The following is a 22,954-nucleotide window of genomic DNA, read 5'->3' as shown; positions in this document are numbered from 1 at the left end:
TAATAAAGATGAAAGAACTTTGCAAGAAATGAGAGTGAAAAATTCATATAGACTACAGGAGTAAGAAAAAGAAAAATAAATCAGTAGTGAAGAAAGAATTGGGTAGGATCAAAAATTCTCCATTTGGAAATGTAAGGTTTATTTTGATGTGGATTTCAATACACCAAAAACCAGCAGGATTATTTTAATTTAGGATTAATTTTAGAAGCCCATTACAATTAACAATGTCAAGCCACAGTATTTTCTACTACAAATCACTCTAAGTCACTGGAAACACTGCTGTTATACAAATTTAAACATGTATATAGCAATGTATTTACACTCTACTCACTACAGTCAAGTCCAAGACAGCATGGACTAACATCTTGCATACTGTATTATTTATTGACACAATGAACCGTTTGATGAAGGCAGAATAATACACAGCTGGTCCTGTGACACTGAGGAAGTAATGAACTGAGTTCTCCTGCAAGACCAATGCATCATCTCTGCTTCTTATTAAAGAAGGAATTTTTATAAATAAGTACATTTACATACAGGACAAGGCAGTCCCACCAATGTTGATGGCACAGATCAGATACGGAAGCATATGCTCAAGCAGAGTTAAAAGGAATCAGAGTACTCCCACATACAGCACTAAGCCCTTAAATATTATTTCTAGTCTACTACTATTGCCCAAAACTAAGTTCCCAATAGGAAAAAAAACCCAAATATTTAAACGCATCAACACAAGCCATAAAGGAAAATAAAAGTGATACATTCTATGGTATGGCATACATCACAAAAGTTGCTGCAGAGTCTGAAGCATTGCTGTATTTTCCATATCACTCAAAACTCATCTTTTGCAGAGGTCATCATGCTACAATCTTCGCAGGCATTACTATTTTTTCTTTATTCTATATAAAACTGAGTATTTGTAAACTCAAGTTTTTCACTATAATAAAAAAAGCTGCTTTGATAGAAGTTTTTCTGGGAGAAAGTTGCTAACTTAGCTATCAAACATTAAACATAAATTAGCTAGACTTAGCTAATTTTAGGTTTAAAAAAATAGATTCAAACACCTAAAACCCAAGAATATCACTGGTTTCTGCTACACCTTAATTTTCACCCTTTCAAGCACATGCAGACCCACAAGTTACATGTGCAACTACTGCTCAATACAATGTTTTAATATTCTTTGGACTGAAGTTTTTGATTTTTCAGAAACATAATTCTTAAATATTTTTTTACCTAAGGAAAATGAATCATGGGTTCCATTTTGTACACTAGCAGAAACTGTTTCAGTGTATGCTCTACAGAAGCTTGAATTACATGTTCAGCACTACAGTACTGACTTGCTACTCCTTCACCCTCTGTACCACCCACATTGCCTAAGAGTTGTGCCAAGACAAGATGCTGGGTTCAAAATCTCAGATTTGTACAGGACTTTTGGGAGGATATGGGGACAAACACAAGAACAAAGTGACAACAAAAGAACTTCAATCGTACATGTGCGTAATACAGTATCCTGCTCTCCTTTTCTGCTCTTCCTTGACTCCAGAATTATAAATGTCTCCTTTTACACATGATACTACCAGAGGAAAAGAAAAAGTTTCTGGAGGCATAGCAGAAAATCTTCAGGAGTAATGGAAAGGACCCAAATAACACCCTTCAGAAACTGAAGTTCTGAGTAGGAGCTTTAGCCAGTTGAAAAAATTTATTTTGGTCTTGCATATGTACATCTTAAAGCAAAGGAATTTTTAGCGCATCTATTGATGTGCATGTGCCCTTGCAGGTTGTTCAGCCCAGTAAGAGAAGAGTATTTGTTTGCCTAATAAGATATGAAGAGTTTACAAACATTTCACCTGACATGCAGAAATAGCAATATATGAGAATCTTTAAGCAAAAGAGAAACTGGATTTTGCTTGAGTTTGAAAACTTTATTTAGTTTCAAATAACAACCAGAAAAAGTTAGACACCAACTGTGAGCAGCAATATCTTACGGACTTACAGAAGTATCAAATAAGCAACCTTAAGAACAAAACCTGTTCAAGACAATAGAAAATAGGCTGACAAAAGACATTTGTCATACAGAATTGTGGTTGGGCATAAGGGTGTACTTTCTGTGAAAATTAAGAAGCCACAATCACTAAAAATTATGACAATCATTTTAATATTCTTGAGCTTCAAAATGGAAATCCTGGAGCTTTTCATCATTAAGAGAATCCACCATTTGAGCTAGTAGCAGGAGGCTGTCATCCTCTATCTGTGTAAACAAGAGAGGAAGAGAAAATACCTTGACAGGGGGTTTCACACATATCAGCTCACAGCAAAAAAATAAAAGAGACTCCAGTTACAGTTGCACATTATATTTAAGCTGATTAATACCTAGCTACTGACAAGTGAAATGTCCCAACAGCAATAAGGCAAGGATCTTCTGGAAACTGAGGACTATTGGATAAAAACATGGTGAGATAAATGATAACTGGACAGTGGAAACACCTAGAGCACAGATCAATACTGCATGCACAAGCCTCGGCAGGCTAAGCTTTGGGAAGCTCTTCTTTGACAAACTCAGAGGGGACCCATCTGCAGACCCAGCTTCCAGCTGGACAAGTGACAACACTGTCTTCACTGCATACCCTGAGATTGAGAAGTTAACCTGTGTGGTAAGGAGATATCCTTGGGTAAGTAAGAGTCGCACACCATCAGTATGGGTCCCCACTGCTGATCATCAGCCAGATAAAGCCCAGAACACAGCTTCCCTGGCATTGTCACAGCCAGTCACACATGGCTGCAAAACTAGCACTTCTGTAGAAATAAGTCAACTGGCACATAAGGATGCTTGGGTGTCCATACATGCTGCTGATTCAGTAGGTTAAAGACTGATTGTGTATGACTGCAGCATTACTGGAATGATCAACTGTAACAGCTGAAATACTGGTATACGGATAAAGGATGTTATAACCCTATATTCCTTATATTGGTCACCGTCTTTGTGCAAATCATTCTTTTCTCAGGGTTTTAGTGGCCCTGTAAAAGCAAGCTCACTTACTCCTTATGCTGGTACTCAGGAGACTGGGCAACAAGCCATTCAGCCAGTGGTGAGCTGAGCCAGCTGAAAAATTATGGATCATTTCAGGCCAAATCAGGTCTCCTAACTGGCTGACTGCCCAAACACTGATGCTGGGGCTAGAATATAGTCGAGATTAAATGTCTGGGGACACAGCAGAACAGGAAATAAGCTTCAAAGTGTTTCAGACCTGCATGTTCAGGGGTGTTAAACTAAAGCCCAAGGTTATTAGTTTCTGGTATCCCACTCAGCCAGTGTCTGCCTCTTCTTACACCTGAGACAACAATAAACTTTTTCTACTTAGGAAGAAAGGAAAGGAAACCAGAAAGCACTATTTTGGAGTTATCCTATCCTCATCTATTTTGCTGCAAGTGCAACTTCCATCTCCAGCTTTGAAAGAAATAAACTGCTGCGCCTCAACACCACCACCAAGGGCTTCTGCTAGCCCTGGCTCAATCTCACTCCTCCCCTCCAGGTTCCCATTCCTCATCAGGTACTTCCTTCCCTTTTCCCACCCCTATACTGGGAAAATGAGAACTATATTAACTGAAAGAATAGCCTCATCCTGATGTCTGTGTTCAAAATGGGTATTGCAGTAAGTAAGATCGCTCCCTCCTTTGACACTGAGTCTCCTTGGTAGCCTCATCTCCAGCAGTAAGCACCAAAACTCTCACCAACAGAAGAAAAACAGCTGGAGAAAGTTAGCAATTTAAAGCAATAGCAATGATATTAGTATGGTCTTAGTCTGAATTCTTAATTGTTCAAATACCAAATAAGTTGACAGCAAAAAAACATAAAGTGAGAATGGCTGTTACAAAGTAAAAGTAGAAAGTGACATATAATACAGACTCAGAGATGGCAAACTTTCAGGTAAGCAGATGGTACCAGGCTTCTCTGCATGGGAAACCCTCTGGCAGGTCCTACAGAGCTCTAAGGAAGTGACTACCCTCACACAGATGTTCTGTCGACTCAAGCTACCACATTTCCATAATGCTATTTTAATCACCCAGTCAAAGCTGCCTTGCACATCCCAGAAGCAACACTGCTTTAAATATCTGATTGGAAGCTCGCACACATTGCTCAGATTTATCTTCCTCCTGTACCAATAATTGTTACTGTATGCCTGTATAGTAAATTGACACCTGTCTATCAATGTGTTAAAAATCAGAATAATCCTCAACATACATGGTGCCATAAGCCCTGCACTGAAATGTTGTATGGCAGAGCTTGAAGAGAAAGAGAAGGACTATCCTGGGATCTCCCACAGGAATGTGAGACAAGCTCTTTGTTATGGGGAATCAACGCTACAAGGGGTGTGCAGCTCTGTCCAACTGCACAGGCCTAGAACAATTTCTCCTGACTTGTTCCTCTCGCCACCAGGACACCACTATGCACAACCCTGCTGGCTCACACAGCATCAGTGCTACTCAATTCACCTCACTGTGACACAGCAGCAGCACTGGATTTGTCTGAAAGACACAGATCCTTGCAGTGCAAGACTGGCAGGATCATTCCCGTCCGTCTTTCTACATGGCAGCAATTTAAAATGTAGTCCTGCTCTGCAGAAACTGGATCAATTACAGGGCCGTAACAGTAACAAAATAAAAAAAAATTTAGCTTGAACTGAGTCTCCGAATATCAATAGTTTCCAGAAGGTACTATGTGACATGTCATGAGAAAAGCTCTGACATGACAGGATCTGAAGGTAATGTTCTGCTGTTAAACACAGTTGTCCTAGTTTCAGGGGGGAAATATATACACACGCACATACATACATACCATGTAACACATATGCTGTGATTCAAAAAGTTTTTCTTATAAAACGATACAGACTGCAGTGTGGATATACCTAACAGTAATGCTGCATTAATTAAAACAGAAATGTAAGTGCTTCTCCCATTCAGCACCACTGGGACTAGTCAGAAGAAAAGAATACCAAAGCTTTATACCTCTCCACTTAGCTAATCAGCCAAAACAGTAACTAAAGAAAGAGCAACAAAATACCTGGAAATCATGACGTACAGTCTAATCTGCACTGCTTCCACAGAGCAAAACTCTATCTCATTACTCCCAGAGTTCTTTAATCCTGTCAGTAAAGCACAGGATAAGAGACAACTATATGACAAATTATTTAGCCTTCCAGGTGCTTTTAATAAGTTTCCACATGACAATAATCCCCACTGCTAATAAAATACACAATTTTGATTCAGGAGACAGATAAATGGATGTTGGTTTTTTTTTCCCTTTTCAAAAAGGTCAGAAAAGTAACACTAGATTAGTAACTCCCCATCCAAAAAAACCTAACAATGCAAGGCTCAGACTACTCAATACATCTATGAATATGGAAAGCAAGTATTTGCATGTCACATTAGAACACAGTCCTCATCACAGAAAGGTTGAGGAGGAAAGGGGTTTCCGGACCTCTCATCTGATCCAACCCCACTGCTCAAACAGGGTCACCTAGAGCTGGTTGCCCAGGATCATGTCCAGATAGCTTCTGAATATCTTCAAGACTATGGATATCATTGCCACAAATTATGCAGGAGTTTGCTCATTTGCTCCACTCCGTGAGTAAACTGCACAAAATATGAATGATAAGCTTCACTCTGCAAAATGTACCTTCCCAACTGAGTAAACAACACTGTTGACAGCCATCTCAGTTAGCAAAATCCAGGATGTAGTCTAAGGAATCATTGACCGTAAACAAGGTAAGGATATCAGCATCATGACAGTAAACCTAACAGAATGCAAAAAGTACGAGAGAAAAAACTATGATGTGTAAACTACTCTTAATACATTACAAATAATTCAGCCAAAGATGACTTGGCATTCTTTGGGAGTTGTTGAGCAAATCTTTGTTCATGTATATCTGCAATCGAAATATTGTCAGGACACAAGAAGTGAAACAAAATACAGTAAATGAGCAATGTTTCAGCAGTATGTACATTTAGAACCACCATGTGTGCTTTGCACAAGCCTATCATAATATTAACAGATTAAGCTAATGCAATGAAACACTGCTACCAGTGCTATTTCCAGTATCAGTGAAATACTTTAATACTAACATGATTTGCAAGCTACAGGCTTTAGATGTATGCAGCAGCAGATGAGCTGGACACAAGCTACTCTTGACATGACCAAAACAGAAAACACATAGAAGTACCAAAACATTAACCTAAAACAATGGGAGAGCTGGGGGTATAAAATGTCTCAGCAATTTGCTCTTTGAGTTGTCTTCATCAACAGAATCTCAGGTTTTTCACAGAACTTTAGAAACGGTACACAGCACACAGTGTTGTCTTCCTCTTTCCATCTGCAGAACAAAATAACATATGCATCCAGCATGTAAAGTCTAGTTTCTTCCTTCTCTACCACTACTACATACAACTTCCTGAATTCCCAACAACAAAATGCAGTTCATGGATAGTCGTAGTCACGTGTTTGATTCCTTGAAGGTTAAATTAAAATTTGTTTCATTACTTAAAATTATTATGGCAACATTCTTACCTCTTTTATGAAAAAGAGTTCATTTCACTAACAAATATATCCACACTATAACAGCACGTAATTAAGAAAGAGATGACTCAAGCAGGATAACACTGTCGATTTGACTAATAAAAGTTTTGGATGGAAAAAGACTCACAACCCTTTCCTTCACTTCACTGGCTGTAGGCAAATAAGTCATGTTTATTTTGAGTTCAGATCTAATAGTTTCAAATACACTGGTCCAGAGTAAACAAGCATGCAGTCCCAAGATCCCCAAACAAAGAATTCTACTCTTTTACAACCCAAAAGTCCAGTGTGAGCTTGGACTGAGCTCCACCAAAAATAAACTGATACCTTGTAAGAGGATTCTCTCACTGCTGTAAGCCACAAAAGGCAAGAAAAAGAGTGTAATTGATGAGATATTAACTTGATCACGAGAAAAATATTGACTCAGAGGCATAAAAGCTGAGAAGAAAGTGGAGTTGGAATATGTTGTCTCAGCAAGATCAAGAATCAATCCACTCCAAGATCAAAGGAGGCTGGTATTTTCCTACCTTATACCTTCCAGGCCAGCAGGGACTCCTTGAGCTGGTAAGCACATTAATCCACAGTAAATTGCCTAACTGGCTAGGCTCTCTGCATGAGCCAGTAAATAACTGCTGTGTATCTCCTGCTTGAAGAACTTCTGTGCGTCGTAGATGATGCCAAACACTCACCCATGGCAATTTTAAAGACATATTCTATTTCTCAAGACTAATGGTGTGGCAAAAGGTCATATCCTTTTTCTTCTCCAATGTCCTGCATGGAAGATAATATTAGCTGGAAGTTCTTTCCAACCCTAAAGTAAAGATACCACAAAATTAAGCATGCAGACTAGGAAGTGGAAGATTTATTCCCTCCCCTATAAATATTATATCACCATCAGTCATTACCATTTTGGATTCCAGAAATAAGATATGGGGCAAAATAAATAACACTAAACATGGTATTTAAGATGGTTGTCAAAGTCTAATATAACTTCCTTTTTTGAGGATTAGTTTTATGGAAGCCTTCACTCATTCCTTCTTCCCAGAGGTGGTTGTTCAGTCATCATCAACAAGTTAAAAGAAGAGGCAGTATTACCAATCCATCACCATAACACATTTCAGGACCATACCTAGCCTTTGTGGGAAAAAGGCCAGGGCAAAAGCTGTGATGTGAAAAACAGCATGGTTTTCCTGGTTTAGGGCAAATCTAGGGAGGAAATCCCCAAAGGGGTCTCACTAGAAAGCAAATTCAAGTGGCCCCTCCCCCAGTCAGTTTGGGAGACAAAAATCTCCTTTGAGAAAAGTGGAAAAAAACCTGTTTATTTAACAAGCAAAGTACTCAAGAACATGGAGAAATGGATAATATTAAACAATGGAACCTCTCATTGTTCTGAGAAGACAGCAAATTCAGAGAGGGTCCTTCTCGTGGGGTGTAGCTCAGTTTGCTGGAAAACACCATGTCATGGGTCCCAGTGGGCCACAGGTGTCAGCTCCTAGTGTTTTTCTGGGTTTTCAGTCCAGAGCAGGGCTGATCAGTTCCAAGGAAAAGAAAACCCACTGTCAGCGGAAGTCCTCAGCTTGCAAAAAAACTAACTAAAAGCAAAGGAGAGCTCTCTCTCCCACTGTCCATGCTGCAGACAATACCACCTGTGAGAGAGAAAGCCGAAACTGTTATCCCTATGTTTTTGAATACAGCCGCCTCAGACATTGCACCATTCCTCCTTCTCCCCCTCTTCACTCTCAGATCTAGTTTTAAAGGTGCAAAGCTTATTTCTGGGCTAAACAGATGAATGGGGATACAATTCAGCTTCATAAAGTCATCCCAGGATTCTGGTATAAAGGAATACAAGAAAAAATTCTGGGTTACACTTCAATCCAACTCTTCCTATCCTTTCCTCCCTTCCCAGCTTTTCCGTCTCTAGAGAGCACAGAAGATGATGCTGCTGTTTTAGAAGTTCTGGACTAGAGAGCCACTGCATAGCCTTTGCTGATTCGCTGCCCTGTTTTATTTCAACTGTTGAGCACTGAACTGAAAGCAGTAGGGTCAAATTGCTAAAAATAAGTGAGCAGCTCTATAAAAAAGAAAGGTAGAGCAGAAATTGAAAATAAAATACAAAACCAAAAACCATCTGCCACAAATGTGTTTTGAATGGTTTGATGTAAATATAAGAGTTTCTAAATCTCAAAAGACATTCTATTTTAAGCATTACTGAATACACTTTAAAGCTGGAAAGAGCAAGGTTGTGATGGAGTTCAAGGCCATTTTTTCAAGATAGCTTGGAAGAACTCTACTTACAGTCTGTACAGGTTCCAGGATTTTTTCTTAAAAGAATTCAGATACAGAAAAATGAATTTGTTAAGTATCATATTTAAGGAGTACTTAATTTTTTTTATGCTTCAATGAATTTTCTAGTTACTAAAATGCTAGACAATATTACACAGCTTGCTTTTTTTTCTAAAAAATGCCATACTGATCCATGAAGTTTCAAAATAAATTTGCTAGAGAACCAAAGAACAGCAAGTAATTAACAATTGACTCAAAAGTTACACACATTGCTTTGGAGTTTGGCCTTTTGCTAGTCGTTTTACTTGTTACTGTACAAAAGGAAGTTCCATAGATGTTTCCTTGGATTTTTTTTTCCCCTTTTAAACTCAAAAGGTACTTTAAGTTTTCCCAGGATCACCATCCCAACCAGATTCTAGAGATTGAAATTTTTTTTTACAAAATTAAATATCTTAATGGACTAAACCACAATCTTGTGATGGGTATTGATCAGGTGGCTTGGGTCAGTATCTGAACCTCCCAGCCCAAGTAAAGGTGGCATTTTCTTTGCACTGCCTCAAGTTTCTCCTGCAAGTGTTCCCCTGCAGGTTACGTTACCACTTGAAATGTCACATATTTCATTGAGCATAATGATTCAGGCATCTTGCCAAATTGACACGAATATGTCAAGCCTCATTTTTCTTTGTAATAGCAGTAGATTGGATGATCCACTGTAGTGTGATGGCCAGATGCTATTCCAAGAAAATTATGTCTGAAGAGGGGAGACAGGGTGTCAAGCAAATGACAATGCATAACTGCAATAGAAAATCCATCTGAATAAAATTAGTGCTCAAGTGATTTATGGAAATGAAAACAAACATATCAAAAGACCACAGATGTATAAAACCCAGACCAAACTAAGGACCAGGGGTCCTTGTGGAGTATTTATAACACAGTCACAAAAATTCCATTGTTTAACCAAAAGACACAAGAACAAATTCACCATTAGGCATTTGGCTTAGTGAGTCAATAAACTGTTCCCAGTGCCTACTCTGGCCAGTAAGCAGCTGTCAAACACTGCAATGCCAACAAGGGGCTAAGTAAAAGCCAGTCAGAAAGAACAACAAAAAAACACTGGTGGAAGAGAACCTGCAATCTTTTTCACATTAAGAAATACCAAGAATGATGGAGTGATGGCAGGGTTTATTGTTTGGCTAGGGATTTGAGTGGATTTTAGTCTTGTTTTCACAAAAGAGCTTCCTTTGGTTACCGATAAAACTCTCAATTATTTCCAATCATCATGTTCATCAATGCCACTTCAAGAAAACACTGAACCATTTTCATATAGAAGTTATTCATAAAAACTGCCAGTACAGTATCAGTCATCTCCTTAGCCACTGGCTTTGAAGTTTCACATTCAAGTACTTAAATGATGGCAGTGACAACTGATTATCCACCTCACTGGGCAGTTCGCAGACATCACAGATACCTTGGTATCCTCCCATAGGTATCAGACCCTCAAAATGACAAAGCTCCCAGACATGATACATAACTAAAAAAAAATTAGTTATCATTATTAGTGTGACAGCTACTGAAGAGCAGTTAAGTTCCCTTCCAGTATCTGGGATTTGAAAAAGTAACTCATTTCATGTAAAAACAGGTGTAACAGTAAAACTCTTTGAACTTTTCACTGCATGGATCTGGAGCAATATAACAAGTGTAGATTTAACAATTAGCAGATCCAGCTTAACTGTTTTTAAGTATCTAAATCAGAACAGTTCAGAGTAACAACCAGTTAAAATAATGTGAGACAGTGATAAAACTGAAGTTGAAGTTTTGTTTAATTGCTTGCATTATTCCACATTTGTTCTGATTTTTTTTCTATTTATTTGAAAATGGCAGTATTACAGACCCATTAATATTTTGTCATGGATTCCACTGTCTGAAGGTGGAATTATTCACAAATTAGAAATCTGAATTTCCATTATACTCGTTATAACATCAGAACTCCACAATGCAAAGAGCCTCTTACACCTCTGCAATATTTTCTTCTCCAGAACTCTGTGCATTCCAATTCAGAATTCACTACATGTGTTACTTAATCACTTGGAGAACACTTTCCACTCAAATAGAAGTCACTGACAGCAGAACAGATGCCTTTAGGAAACTAAGGCTGTGTGATTACAGTACTGGAAAAAAAGACACATGCTTGCATGATCTGCAATTATTAAGTTTAGAATTAAATAGTCATCAGTGTTTCCAAGATAAAACTGATTAACAGATTTAAAAGGTCACTAGAAACAGTTCTGAGTCAAGCTAGATCATGCTATCATTTTTTCATGACAAAATACTTTCTTTCTGTGAAAAAAAAAATAAACTGTATCTTAACCAGGAAAATAAATAACTTCCCTCTTCTCTAAGCATCTTTCCCACTACTGCAAGCCAAGAGAGAGGAAGGTCTTTTTTCAAGTTTTGTTTTTAAAGAGTACAGCAAATTTTATTTCATAAAAGTAATAAAAACAAACAGGAAGTTTGTGGTCCAGAAAGTCAGCTCTGGATTATGATTCTCTAAATATACTGTAGAAAGAATGCAAGTATTCTGGAGCAAAAGCAGATCTTGCATTGAGAGAACAGCAAACAGCCCTCAAAATGCAATACACTGGTAAAGACAGCAACATACCCAGAAAAATGTACTGAGGAAACAGCACATGGCTGTAAGCTATTCTTACTAGTCAACAAACTTAAACCAGGAATAGAACCCAGTATATTTACCACAGGTTTGTTTATCCAGCAGGACAGTCAAAGCAAGAAGATATGACCTTCCCATTCCCACCAAAGGATTTAAGAGATATGTTGCTCCCATAAATGGTATGTTTTTCCCACCCTTTGTAAGTACATTCAGGCTGATCCAATAAAAAGTAAATTGGATTAGTTTGATTTACAGCCGATGGTCACCTGCTCTTAAGTGGCCTGATGGTACACTTCAGCCTTAAAACGTGTCAGCAGGTCAGAGAGAGATATGATAACAAATTACTGAAAATACTTACACAGCTTGTCTGTGCAAGCTTCAAATGCCTTGCTGGCCTGCAAATGGTGCTAAAACTCAGCTGACATGAATGCCATCATGCAAAAGACTTCCAGCCGGGTACTAGCATACAGAAAAAGCTGGGGTATCTCTTTATGAAGACAGGCTGAGAGAGCTGGGGTTGATTCAGCCTGGAGAGAGCTCCATGGAGACCTTCTACCAGCCTTCTAGTACCAAAAGGGGTCCTACAAAAAAGCTGGAGAGGGACTTTTTACAAGGGCATGTAGTGATAGAATAAGGGAGAACGGCCTTAAACTGAAAAAGGTTTAGATTAGATAGATTAGGAAGAAATTCTTTACTGTGAGCGTGATGAGACACTGGAATGAGCTGTCCAGAACACCTATGGATGCCCCATCCCTGGAAGTGTTCAGGGCCAGGCTGTATGGGGTTTTGAGCAACCTGGTCTAGCAGAAGGTGTCCCTGCTTTTGGCAGGGGAGCTAATAATTGAAGTTTTTTCAGTTATCTTCCAACCCAAACCTTTCTAGGATTCTGTGAAAATTGACAGTTCTGCATGCTGGTGCTAACAGACACAAAGTAATCTCATTGAGGAGCTCTTAGAGCTTTATATAGCAAGAAAATACTTTTGTCACATGTACTTCCTTAAAACTGTAATTTTGCTCATGCCATACTGATCAGATTACATAATGTTAAGCCTAGTGAAAACCTCAAACTTGCTGTCTCAAATAGAATCACAGAAAATAGCTAGCTGGTCACTGGAAGCTGCAATGGCAGTGCTACTGCAAGAAGCTGAGGAAGCACTACCAAAATCCTTTGGTGGCTTAAGAGTTAACTAACAAGTAACAGAGCACATCAAACACTAATGAAACTGATGCTGAATACAATATGCAAGGTAATCCAGTTCATAGGTGTGCATCATAAGAATATTTAAAAGAACAAAGGCAGCAAGACAGAATGACAAATATGATTCAATGTTTGGGCAAATAAAACCTCTGGGAAGCAGAACTAACACAGCCCTGTATTTCAAACATGAATGGCCTTTAGCTTTCTGTCCCAATGTTTTCTACTACCTCAGTAAACACACCCCATTGCTACTGCTACCCCACAAAACCCAGGTTTTCCTTCCCACAGCATTCATTTCCAACCACCCTTCTCTAACAAGTGAAGAACAGAAGACTCATGCTGTGGCTGGCTCAAAATTACACTTGTGCAGACTGACTAGCAGCAGCAGAAGTATCACAAACTACTCTTGGGCTCTGTGATCGTTCCTTCAGCACTGCTCCCAATTATGGTTTTTCCCTCAGCATCAGGACACACACAAGACACAGAAATGTACTTAGTGTAACAGATCACCCTTTGCTACTGATTGACCAGGGAAGGGTCAGTGAGAGCTACAATGTGTCAATAGCATGCCCACATAAACTCTGTTGGCTTCGGAGACAAGGCTAAAAAGACCCTTCAAAAGCAGTCTTTAGATAAAAAAAGCGTATTACAGGTTACTTACTAACCTAGATCTGCAGCTTGCTTTTTTTTTTTTTCTTTTTAAATCTTAGAAATGCCAGTGTACCTGGTTAGTTACTCCAAAAAAACAAAAATGGAAGGAATGGAAGCTACCAGGGAAATTTATCTCCCTTTACTATTTATCATTTACTATTTGTAGAGCTCAGAAAAAATACAGAACCTCTACATCCTTGAGTATGAAGTTATATAATTTGCTCTATACAGGGCACTAGATTAGACAAAAGGAACCAAAAGCCTACATATTCTATGAGCAAACGTATGACAAGAACTTAGTCACAAAAACTTCCCCCCCCCCATGAATATATGTATTCACTCTAAATAAAACAGTTACAGGCATACAGGACTGTATGTCTGTAACAAATACATATTTGGAGCTCTCAGATTTTTTTATTTGTGGTTTGAGGTGGTAGGAAAAAGGCATTTCTTTTTTCCCTTTCTTGCCCCTTACTGGCTTATTGGCCTATCAGACACCCCTCTCCCCACAGTTTACTTGCAACAAACTCTACATTTCGGTAAAAAAGTGACAATCTAGTGAGAAAAAAGTGGCAATTACTAAATTAAGACAGATGACAGCACTCACTTAAGCCTGCTTCTGAAAAGGAAAAGAACAAATCCCACAAGCTATACTCAAACATGTGTCCCCAAGTTCCTACTCTGTTAGCCTAAAAAACTACTTGAGAAACAGCTGCCTACCCATGAGACCAGACTTTCTCAACATTGAGAGCTGCAATAATTAAAAGTGAAGGATGGTGGAATAAAAGCACTGACCATGTTTAGAATTTTACAGGCTTCCTGGACATAAGAAGAAAAGCATTACAAAATTTCACTTCTTTGGCCACATTCAGCCTTGGTTCAATTGTTATGAAAACATACACATACCACACAAAAAACATACATAAAACTAATTATAAGTTTGGTAATATTTGTTGTAAGGAAGAAAAAACCTGTAACTCAGAACTAGCCTAGTGGGATTAAGATGTTTGTATTTACTACAGGAAACTGAAAGGATCAGAAGATGGGGGAACTCTTGTAGTGCAGTATGCCCACAACTAGCCATGCTGCTTACTATTGCCTGCACTGCTACCGTCATCAAGCAACCCACATTTATGCTAAAGTTCTTCTGAGATTTTAATCTACAAAACTCCAAATGAACCAAATTGCTATTGCCTCCCACCCACTAGCTGGCCTAAATCCAGCCAGCAGGCTTTCGGCAGTTTTCCCACGCCTGATTGTTTTCCAGCATGTAGACAAAGTGTGGATCACGCAGAAAAACAGTAAGTTCAAACTTCTTTGTTTTTTACTGGAAAGGGTAAGAACTGGAGAACACCAGCACTCAACTCCTCTCTTTCATAATACAGGAAATACTTTGACTAACTGGAGTACAGCAAGAGAACATGAAGAAAGCAGCTCTCTACATATGATGTAGGCTGTTCAGCAGATGGGGGGGGGGAGGAGGGAGGACATCTAAACAGATGGTCTAGAATATGCATTTTGTATTTCAAAGTTGAAAGCATTTCTCAGCCTACAACATAAAGTGCTAATTTCAGCAGACCCTTAGATATAATGCAAGAGGGCACCTCTCCTACTGCCCAGTACAACTTCAGGAAAAACCCCAATTAAACTTAAGGTTATAATGTGGGCACTCCAGAAGACATCAAACTCCCATAATTCTTCAAGCACCAGCATCATTCTCAAGTCTCTTCTCAACACAGGCTCCAGAGAAAAGAATAACATGTGGCTCCTAAAAGCTCTAGCTGAGAAAAGTCTTCAAATAAAGAGGGTCAGTATTCTTGCAAAAGCTTCAGCAGCTGAAGACTATCACCAGACACCTCAACTTCACCCTAACCATTCGACATGTTCCTGAAGCCTGACTTGAAACACACTATCCTGCCCTCACTGGCTCCAGAGGTGTCACCATGAGGACTTGCATTTCCTGAATGTGGCACTCCACAAAATCCTTGCTTCTAGATCAAGCATCTCAGCTTAAAATCAGTGCCCACAATTCAGAGTGACTGTGGGGAGTCTGCTCTGAAGACAGGCTCAATCTCATGCACTGAAAAATTGAGTAGAGTAGGAGCTGGGATGCAGGCACTAGAGTGGCTCCTGATTTTTCAAAGGAAAAAACAGGTTCCCTGAATCACAATAGCAAATACTCTTAATTTCATTAATGAACTGTGCCTCAAGTAAAGTTGGAAAGGAAGAGCAAAGAGTTTTATGCACTTTTATATCCGATGGCATGGCAGAGGATGACAGAAGACAGTGATCCCACTGAGTAATAGAAGCTAAATTATCTCCTCTGCCCACTTTTACTATAGCTAATTAAGTCATATAGATGAGAGAAGATAAAGGGATTCAAAAGAAGCATACTAAGCTTTTCAAGTTTCTTTAAAAAAAATGTAGACATCAGAAGAGATTAAAACCAAAAGCACCTCAGAATAGTTTTTACTTTCACCTCCTAAGAGTAGAGACAGCAGCTGCTACTACCAGAGACAACCACATACTGAGCAACAGAAGAGCACTTTTAGACTATTGCCATACAGCTGCTGGCCCACAACTCATATCAGACTGCAGAGCTTCCATCTTTGCATAACACAGCAATCAGTATTCCTAAGCATTCCAGAAACAGAGTCAAAAGCATGATTTAAATGGATTTATACTCACTGCCACACAAAGGCCAAGGACATTGAGGTGGGCACTTGTATTAGCAGCAGCGGCTGTCAACCTGATGACTTGAGGGTTGGTGAGCTGTTTTTTTTAAACACAAGACAGAACTGTTGACTTGAAGTGATACACAGGAATTCAGCAGCTGAAGCTACATCTTCACAAGTTCTGAAGGATTGAACTGTTTGCCCAGCAGCAGTCCAAATGCTGCTACAAAGTAGCTATGAGTTCATAAAATTACATTTTTCGTTGCCTCTAAGATTAATGTACTTTCACCACAGAAATGGCTTTAGCTTTTGTCAAGTAATACAGCGAGCAGCTGCTTTGACACATCATTAAAGAAACAAGTCTTCTCAATTTTCATATTGCAGATAATCTTATTTTTAAAAACTCTGAGAAATCAAGGAGATTACAGGGTATTTACATTCTCACTCATTTGCATGAGATGCAAAGAAGCTATAAGAATGTTTTGGTTTACTTCCAGAGCTATCTTTTAGATCTAGTATTGAAGAATGAAATACCACACATGCTTGAAAAGTAACTGGATAGTAAGAAACACCTTAAGTATCTTTGTGCAGCAAGAGATGCAGAATTTTGGGAAAAATTACAGATATCTAAAATCATGTAACAAATTTTGGGTGCTACATAAGTTTGTTTGGCAAGATGTGCCTGCAAAACCATGCAGCTCTCATTCCAGAATCTGTGCAATATCCTATTGGAAATGGAAAGAAATACATCTTCAGGAAGTGAAATTGATTTTTTAAAACTGTATGTATGCATGTATCTTCCTAAGTCCTGGACTAATCCTTTCTCCTCTCAAAGACAAAAATTTCTGGTACACCTTCCCAACATTATTCCCCAAGCACTACCCTGTAGGAAGAGCTTACAGATGAAATGAACAGCTGAAAGTGAGTATTACCTTGCAATACAGCCCATCCATTTCCCAAACACAAATTGCAGTTTTAGTCCAGATTTTAACCATCTTCTTAGAAGAAATGTGTTTTTCTCTGGAGATAGGCAACAACATTGCAATTCTTGAATAAATATTTAAGACCATCAGGAAGGGAGTAGGGCTTCCCCCCCTCCTCATTTTTCTGCCTGGAAGGGTAAAAGAGGGACAGGAGCAGTAAAGAAAACAATTTAATAGAAGATGTAAAGTTAATGTCAGCAAGGGGTAACCACTGTAACAATAAAAATAAAAGCACTCAAGAATGTCAAGGGTGCCCAGGGGAAGAGGTGGGAAAGCAAGGCAAGGAATACAGAGAAAGTCCAGTGGGAATCATTGTTTGCACACCCAACACTAAAGTATGGTTGTTACGATGATTTTCTACCTACACCACTGCATTTTTCTAGAAGACAGAAATAGAAATATTTTCCAGTAGCCTACAAGATTTGAGTAAGGCAAAATGAGCATTAAAATATTACAGCCTATATACCAAGGGAGCAGTATAATAAGATGTGTGTTTTATCATTTGATAGACATCAATACCAGCATTCACAGAAGAAACACTTTCCTTTTTAGTGACTAAATCAAATCATCTGTCATTTCATAATCAAGTGTATACTACATATGAATGACCTTTGATCCAATTAGTTCTGAAGCCCCTCAATTTCTCGAAATACAGCTTGTCAATCCATCCTCACATCTCACATCTTAGACTGCATCCTCCTTCATATATTAGGATTACATTAATTTTTCTTGACCTTTTGTACCATAACTCCTCTGCCTCACCCAAAAAACAACACTTACAAAGTAGCTGATACTTGACTTTGCCCCTTGATAGTAAGCAGAACAAATTTTTCCATCCCAAACTGAGACAATAAGTAATCTAGAGCTCACCACTGAAGATCCTACACTTTCTCAAAATACCATCTGTCAATGTCCCTGCAATCCAGGAACAAGAACTCAGTGAGGAAAATGGCAGCATGTATTTTCCATTATGGTAAACAACCACATCAGCCCCAAGCTGATGGCAAATAGCCCACTGGTAAAACTGCGGTAATCAGCCAAAGAAGTTGCTTCAAAAGTAAAGCACATACCCTTGCTTCACAACGAATATTGTGACATTCACACAGGGGTCTTACAAGCAGGTTAAGCAGGCAGGCATTTTGAGTAGTTAAGATATGCTTGGTTTGCAAAGCTAAAACAACAGGAATAATAACTATTCCTGCTCAAATAACAGCTCAAAAAATGAACATGACAGGGAAATTTTGGATGGAGGGCAGGTGTGAGGTGTCATAGCAATACAGGAACCACAGAACAGCTAACTGATAACCAGGATAATCACCTTGTTTAAGAATGGGTCCCAAACAGCCAAAATGCATTTAGCTCTGACAGTTGTAAGCTACTGCTTATCTACATGTGACACACAAAGAAGTATGTACTTCATTCCTAAAACTGTGGCCTCAGTGACTAAAAGAGGGAACCTGGAAAGGATTCATATGAACTATCACTATCAACAGACTCCTTTTTTCTACAGCCCATCTACTGGGCAACAAAAGGTACAACAGCCACAGTTGGAGTTCTGAACATTTCTGAACTCTTCTTTTTGTTTCATCTGCCCTATATTTTAGAAACTGATTTGACTGCATGTGTCACAGGGACTGGGGAAGCTAAGAAATAAGATCTCACACACACAAAAAAAAAATAAACACACACAGTGAAAGACAAGAACTTCAAAGGCATATTAGACACTGTCTAAACCTATGTTTAATGCAGCGTTTAACCACACCAGCAATTAACATAATAGACAAAATAAGTCCTTGCTGAATATTAAGCACCCATGCCTTTTCAGATAGGGAGAAAGGGCTCATGCTGAGTGTCCCAAGACATCCAACAGCGAGGATGCCTTAAGGAAAAATATCGTAGTATTCAAGTATTCTTTATAACTCTTAACAGAAAAATAAAAAGAAGTAGATTAAACCCTCTCCTTTTAATCTCATACAAATAACCTTTAAATAATTCTTATGCCAGTAAGATACATTTTAAGATGTTTTCAAAGGAACACTATCAGCCTAAGTAACCTTTCTTTAAAATTCCCTGTATTACTAATTTGAGTATGGAAATGCAGGTATTTTATCACCCATCATCATATTTTAACACATCTTTGACAGCGAAGAGAGATCTGTCAGCTTCATTAAGATCCAGGCAGCAGGGTAGGATTTAGGCAACTGAAGTATGTTAGAAGCAAATATATTGTGTAATCATTTTTTAAGGTTTTTTTACCTCCGTTTTCAATGCTTAACTTCACATGATCCAGTCCTGAACATTTAGAGGCTTGTACCACACAAAGCTTTAGGTGGCCCCAAAAAGCTGTTGATACAGCATATCTACCCTTGATACTCTTATTTTATATTTTATCTGTGATTTCTTTATGCTGGCAAATACAATTAAGGAAACTCAGCCACCGGCACCTTCAGTCGTCTGGATTAACATTAGAGCAAGTGATTTTAAGGGCCAGAAAAAGGCAATTGTGCCACCTGCACTAGTTCTGTGCCCTGCACGTCATAGGCTGACAGCCTCTGGATCACAGCATGAAGTCTTTTTCAGATCAAAGTTCTTGTGCACTATTCAGCAACAAGCAGCTGTTTTGAGTAAGCACATAATAGCTACAGAAGAGATGCGGCAGTTTTTCAGTCACTTACGCTGTCTCCACAAATACCATAACTTAACCCCCTTCTTTCCATGGCTGATGCATGGAACTGGCTAGGGTGAGAAAATAAATCAGTCGCTGGAGGACACCTCGTATTTGCCCTCCCAGCTCTCGCTCGCCAGAAGGCTAAATTCACCCTGAGGAAGGCAACATGGAGCCACAGCTACATATGGCAGCTGGAGGACATAAGGCTACCGCTCAGAAGTTGATACACGTCGGGGAGACACGAGGATATCGGTGAGAGGGAGGGACAGCAGTGCGGGAAAGACCTAATTCAAGGGATCTCCCTGTCACCCAGTCCCGCTCCCTTGCCGGCGAGCGAGGCACCCACCTGTGCCGGTGCTCGTCGTGCCCTTGCCCGTGGATAAGGAAGCCGCCGAGGTTCTTGCCCCCTTTGCTGGTGTCCACGTGGGGAATGAGCACATCCTCCAAGCCCAGGTCAAAGCGCTTATGCTTCGAGGAGTCGGGGAGGAAGAAGAACGCCCCGAAGCACAGGGTGATGAAGGCACTAAGAATAAGGAGCAGGATAAATTTTTCGGAGAGTCTCAAGGTAGCCCTGTGGTGCGGGAAGGCGGAGGCCCCCAGGTTCAGCGGGGGCAGCCTCCGCCCGGAGAGCGGCAGCAGGGCGGGAGTGGTCATCCTTCCGCTAGCGACCCCCCGGCGGGGCACGGCTCATCCCCTCAGCCCCTGCGGAGGGCGGCCCCGGCCCGCCTCGGGGGCTGCGGGCGGCTGCACCATCATCATCCTCCCCGCGGGCGCCGGGGGAAGGGAGGGCAGGGGGGAGGCCGGGCCGCCCCGACGGCCCCCGCCCCCACGGGGGTTCGGGCGGGGGCGCGGTCGCCCCGCTACCTGCGCGCCCCCTTCCCTCGCCGCGGGACCAGCCGGGCCCGAGCGAGCGACTCCGGTCAGCGACGCTCCCCGAGCTCCGCGGCCGCGGGGCTGCGGGACGAGCGGCAGCGGGGAGCCGGGAGCCCGGCCTGGCGCGCGGCGTCGCTCCACCCACGTCCCCTTGTCCGGGCCGGGCAGAGGCGCATCCCCCTGGCCGCGCCGGGGCCCCGCTGAGAACGACACCGGGAGCGGCCGCCGCGCCGGTCCCGCTCCGGACCCCCTGCCCGCCCTCACGGCGCCTGCGCGGCGGCGGCGGGCGGCGCACGCGCGCGGGGCGCGGCCGGGGCCCGGGGGCGGGGAGGGGGCGGGGAGGGGGCGGGGCCGGCGCGGCCCCCGCGGGGAGCGGGAGCGGGGCCGGGAGCGGAACCCGCGCGTGTGGGTGGGGAAACAGCGCTGGGACAGGCAGCTATGGGAGAGGGCCCATGGGAGGCCGCGAAGATGCTGAGGGGACTGGAGCGTCTCTCTTACGAGGGATCTGGGCCTGTTTTGTGTAGAGAAGGCTGAGAGGGGATCTCATTAGCGCACATAAATATCTCAAGGGTGGGTGACAAGAGGATGGTGCCAGGCTCTTTCCTCTGGTGCCCGGCCACAGGGCGAGGAGCCACGAACTTAAACACAAGAAGTGTTCCTCAACTGGAGGAAGAACTTCTTTACACTGAGGGTGGCAGAGCGCTGGAACAGGCTGAGATCCGTGGAGTTTCCCTCTCTGAAGACATTGAAAGCCCAACTGGACACATTCCTGTTCTATTATTTGCACCTGGTAACCTCTTCGCTCCTGGTGACCCTGCCTTGGCAGGGGGGTTGGACTAGAGGATCTCCACGAAGTCATCCTGGGCATAAGACAGGACCCCATGTAGAGGCTTTCATGCAAAAGCAAAAGGAAAGGTGAAGGAAAGGCCTGGTCAGGGAAGCTGCAGGAACCAGATTCCATGAACATCACAGAAAAAAAGTAAGTTCATAAATTTGGGAGATGAGCTGCACATGCAGCTTTTTTCAGAGTAAGGTGTCTTCCACATTTTAAAGGTTTAACAAGCTGGAGACTCAGGTACTCTCAGATTATGGAGGCCAGTCTGTTTAGTGAACCTGGCAGCCAAATCTGAATCACAGCCAAGGAAGTATAAAGGCAGGGGAGAGAACAGGTCAGCTCAGCCTGCCGAAGTAAAGCTAACTGGGGTGGAGAGGACTTCCCAGGTGCAAGGCGGCAACCCCAGGTTCAGGTAGGAGTGACAGGGTGAGAACTGAACTGAAGCAGCAGGCTTTTCTGCTCCCTGCAGGAAACCTTCCTGCTGAGACAAGCTCCAGAAGGAAGAGGAATCCCACCTAGAGGTGTAAATACACAGAGTGAGAGAGAAAGCACTGAGACATGTCCTGCAGGTAGATGAAGCAGACACAGAGCCAAGGGTGGTTTCAAGTACCACAAATGCTGCCGATGCCCCTGAGTGGGGTGCCCTTGATCCCTGTCACAGCAGCTGGAATCTGAGCAATGCAGGTTTGACAGAAGCAATCTCGGGCATTTAGGTTTGTTTTCTGGCTTATACTTTGCTTTATATGTTTTGAATTTGTGGAATTATGCTGGCCTGTGGAAAAAGAAGTCTGAGTCCAACTAGACATGCTGAATTAATAATGATTAGTCCTCAGCTTCTCATCTGAGTGTGGTTTACTGTGAAAATTAAGCCCTCAAGAAAGGTTACTTTGGGAGGTTTCCAGGGAAGGAAAGCAGCTGAGCTAACAAAAAATACCCTGAGAGTCAATATAGTGGCACAGGTGTGGTTGTGTCAAAAAAATCCAGATTAATGAACACTTAGGGCAAATCAAGTTAGTTGAAGTTATCTGCTCAAGGTAAAGGAGACCTTGACAAGTTTAACTTCTATGCTATGTCTTCACAACCAAGCTATGAATCCCATCTTGCTGGATCTTACTGTGTACCATATCAGAGGTGTTGGCCTTTCCCATCTCTCCACCCAGCTAAATTCTTCCATCGACTGATTTTGCTTCCTCTTCTCTGTTTTCTACAAAGAGGACCCGTGACAATGCCCTGCAGAAGACAGCTGGGCCTTGCTCAGTCATCTTGCACTGGTGAAGAATAAAGTGTGAAACTGCCATGAGGTGACAAAACCCAAAAAGCCAGTGTGGGACAGAGATACCAAAGAGAGGATGTACAGAAAGAGCTGTATTATCAATGATACTACAATGCACTCCAGTCAGTACAGCAACTAAACCCAACATTTAATGTTAGAATGGGATCAACATGCTTCAACTGGTCTGCTGGCCATTTCAACTGTCTTCTAGTTTTGATCTGGTAAAGTAAATTATCTTCAAATATGTTCATGTCTTCACTTGTTAAATTGCTTTTACACATA

At 41.3% G+C, this 22,954-nt stretch overlaps 1 protein-coding gene and 1 long non-coding RNA gene across 3 annotated transcripts in view; both read right to left on the bottom strand.

Annotated features, from left to right (window-relative positions):
• The window catches only part of MAN1A2 (mannosidase alpha class 1A member 2), a 133,475-nt gene extending 112,854 nt beyond the window's left edge, over positions 1-20,621 (bottom strand). Inside the window, exon 1 of one of the 2 annotated variants that reach the window (XM_014253391.2) lies at positions 20,038-20,621. In XM_014253391.2, the coding sequence (XP_014108866.2) occupies positions 20,038-20,345 (308 nt within the window). In that variant the 5' untranslated portion in view covers positions 20,346-20,621. The remainder of the gene's footprint in view (positions 1-20,037) is intronic. The other variant, XM_005523861.3, reaches the window with a different exon arrangement.
• On the bottom strand, positions 6,189-11,655 carry LOC148184912 (uncharacterized). Its single transcript, XR_015771846.1, has 3 exons — positions 11,600-11,655; positions 7,093-7,336; positions 6,189-6,365 (listed from the first exon to the last, which is right to left on the bottom strand). It is a non-coding gene; the product is annotated as an uncharacterized LOC148184912 (long non-coding RNA).
• Positions 20,622-22,954: the final 2,333 nt, after the last annotated feature.

This window comes from Pseudopodoces humilis, chromosome 2 (assembly GCF_049639895.1).
Source record: "Pseudopodoces humilis isolate 2021_Gansu_Grassland_sample_001 chromosome 2, ASM4963989v1, whole genome shotgun sequence".
NCBI classification, from domain to species: domain Eukaryota; kingdom Metazoa; phylum Chordata; class Aves; order Passeriformes; family Paridae; genus Pseudopodoces; species Pseudopodoces humilis.
This window is presented reverse-complemented; position numbering and strand designations above follow the sequence as displayed.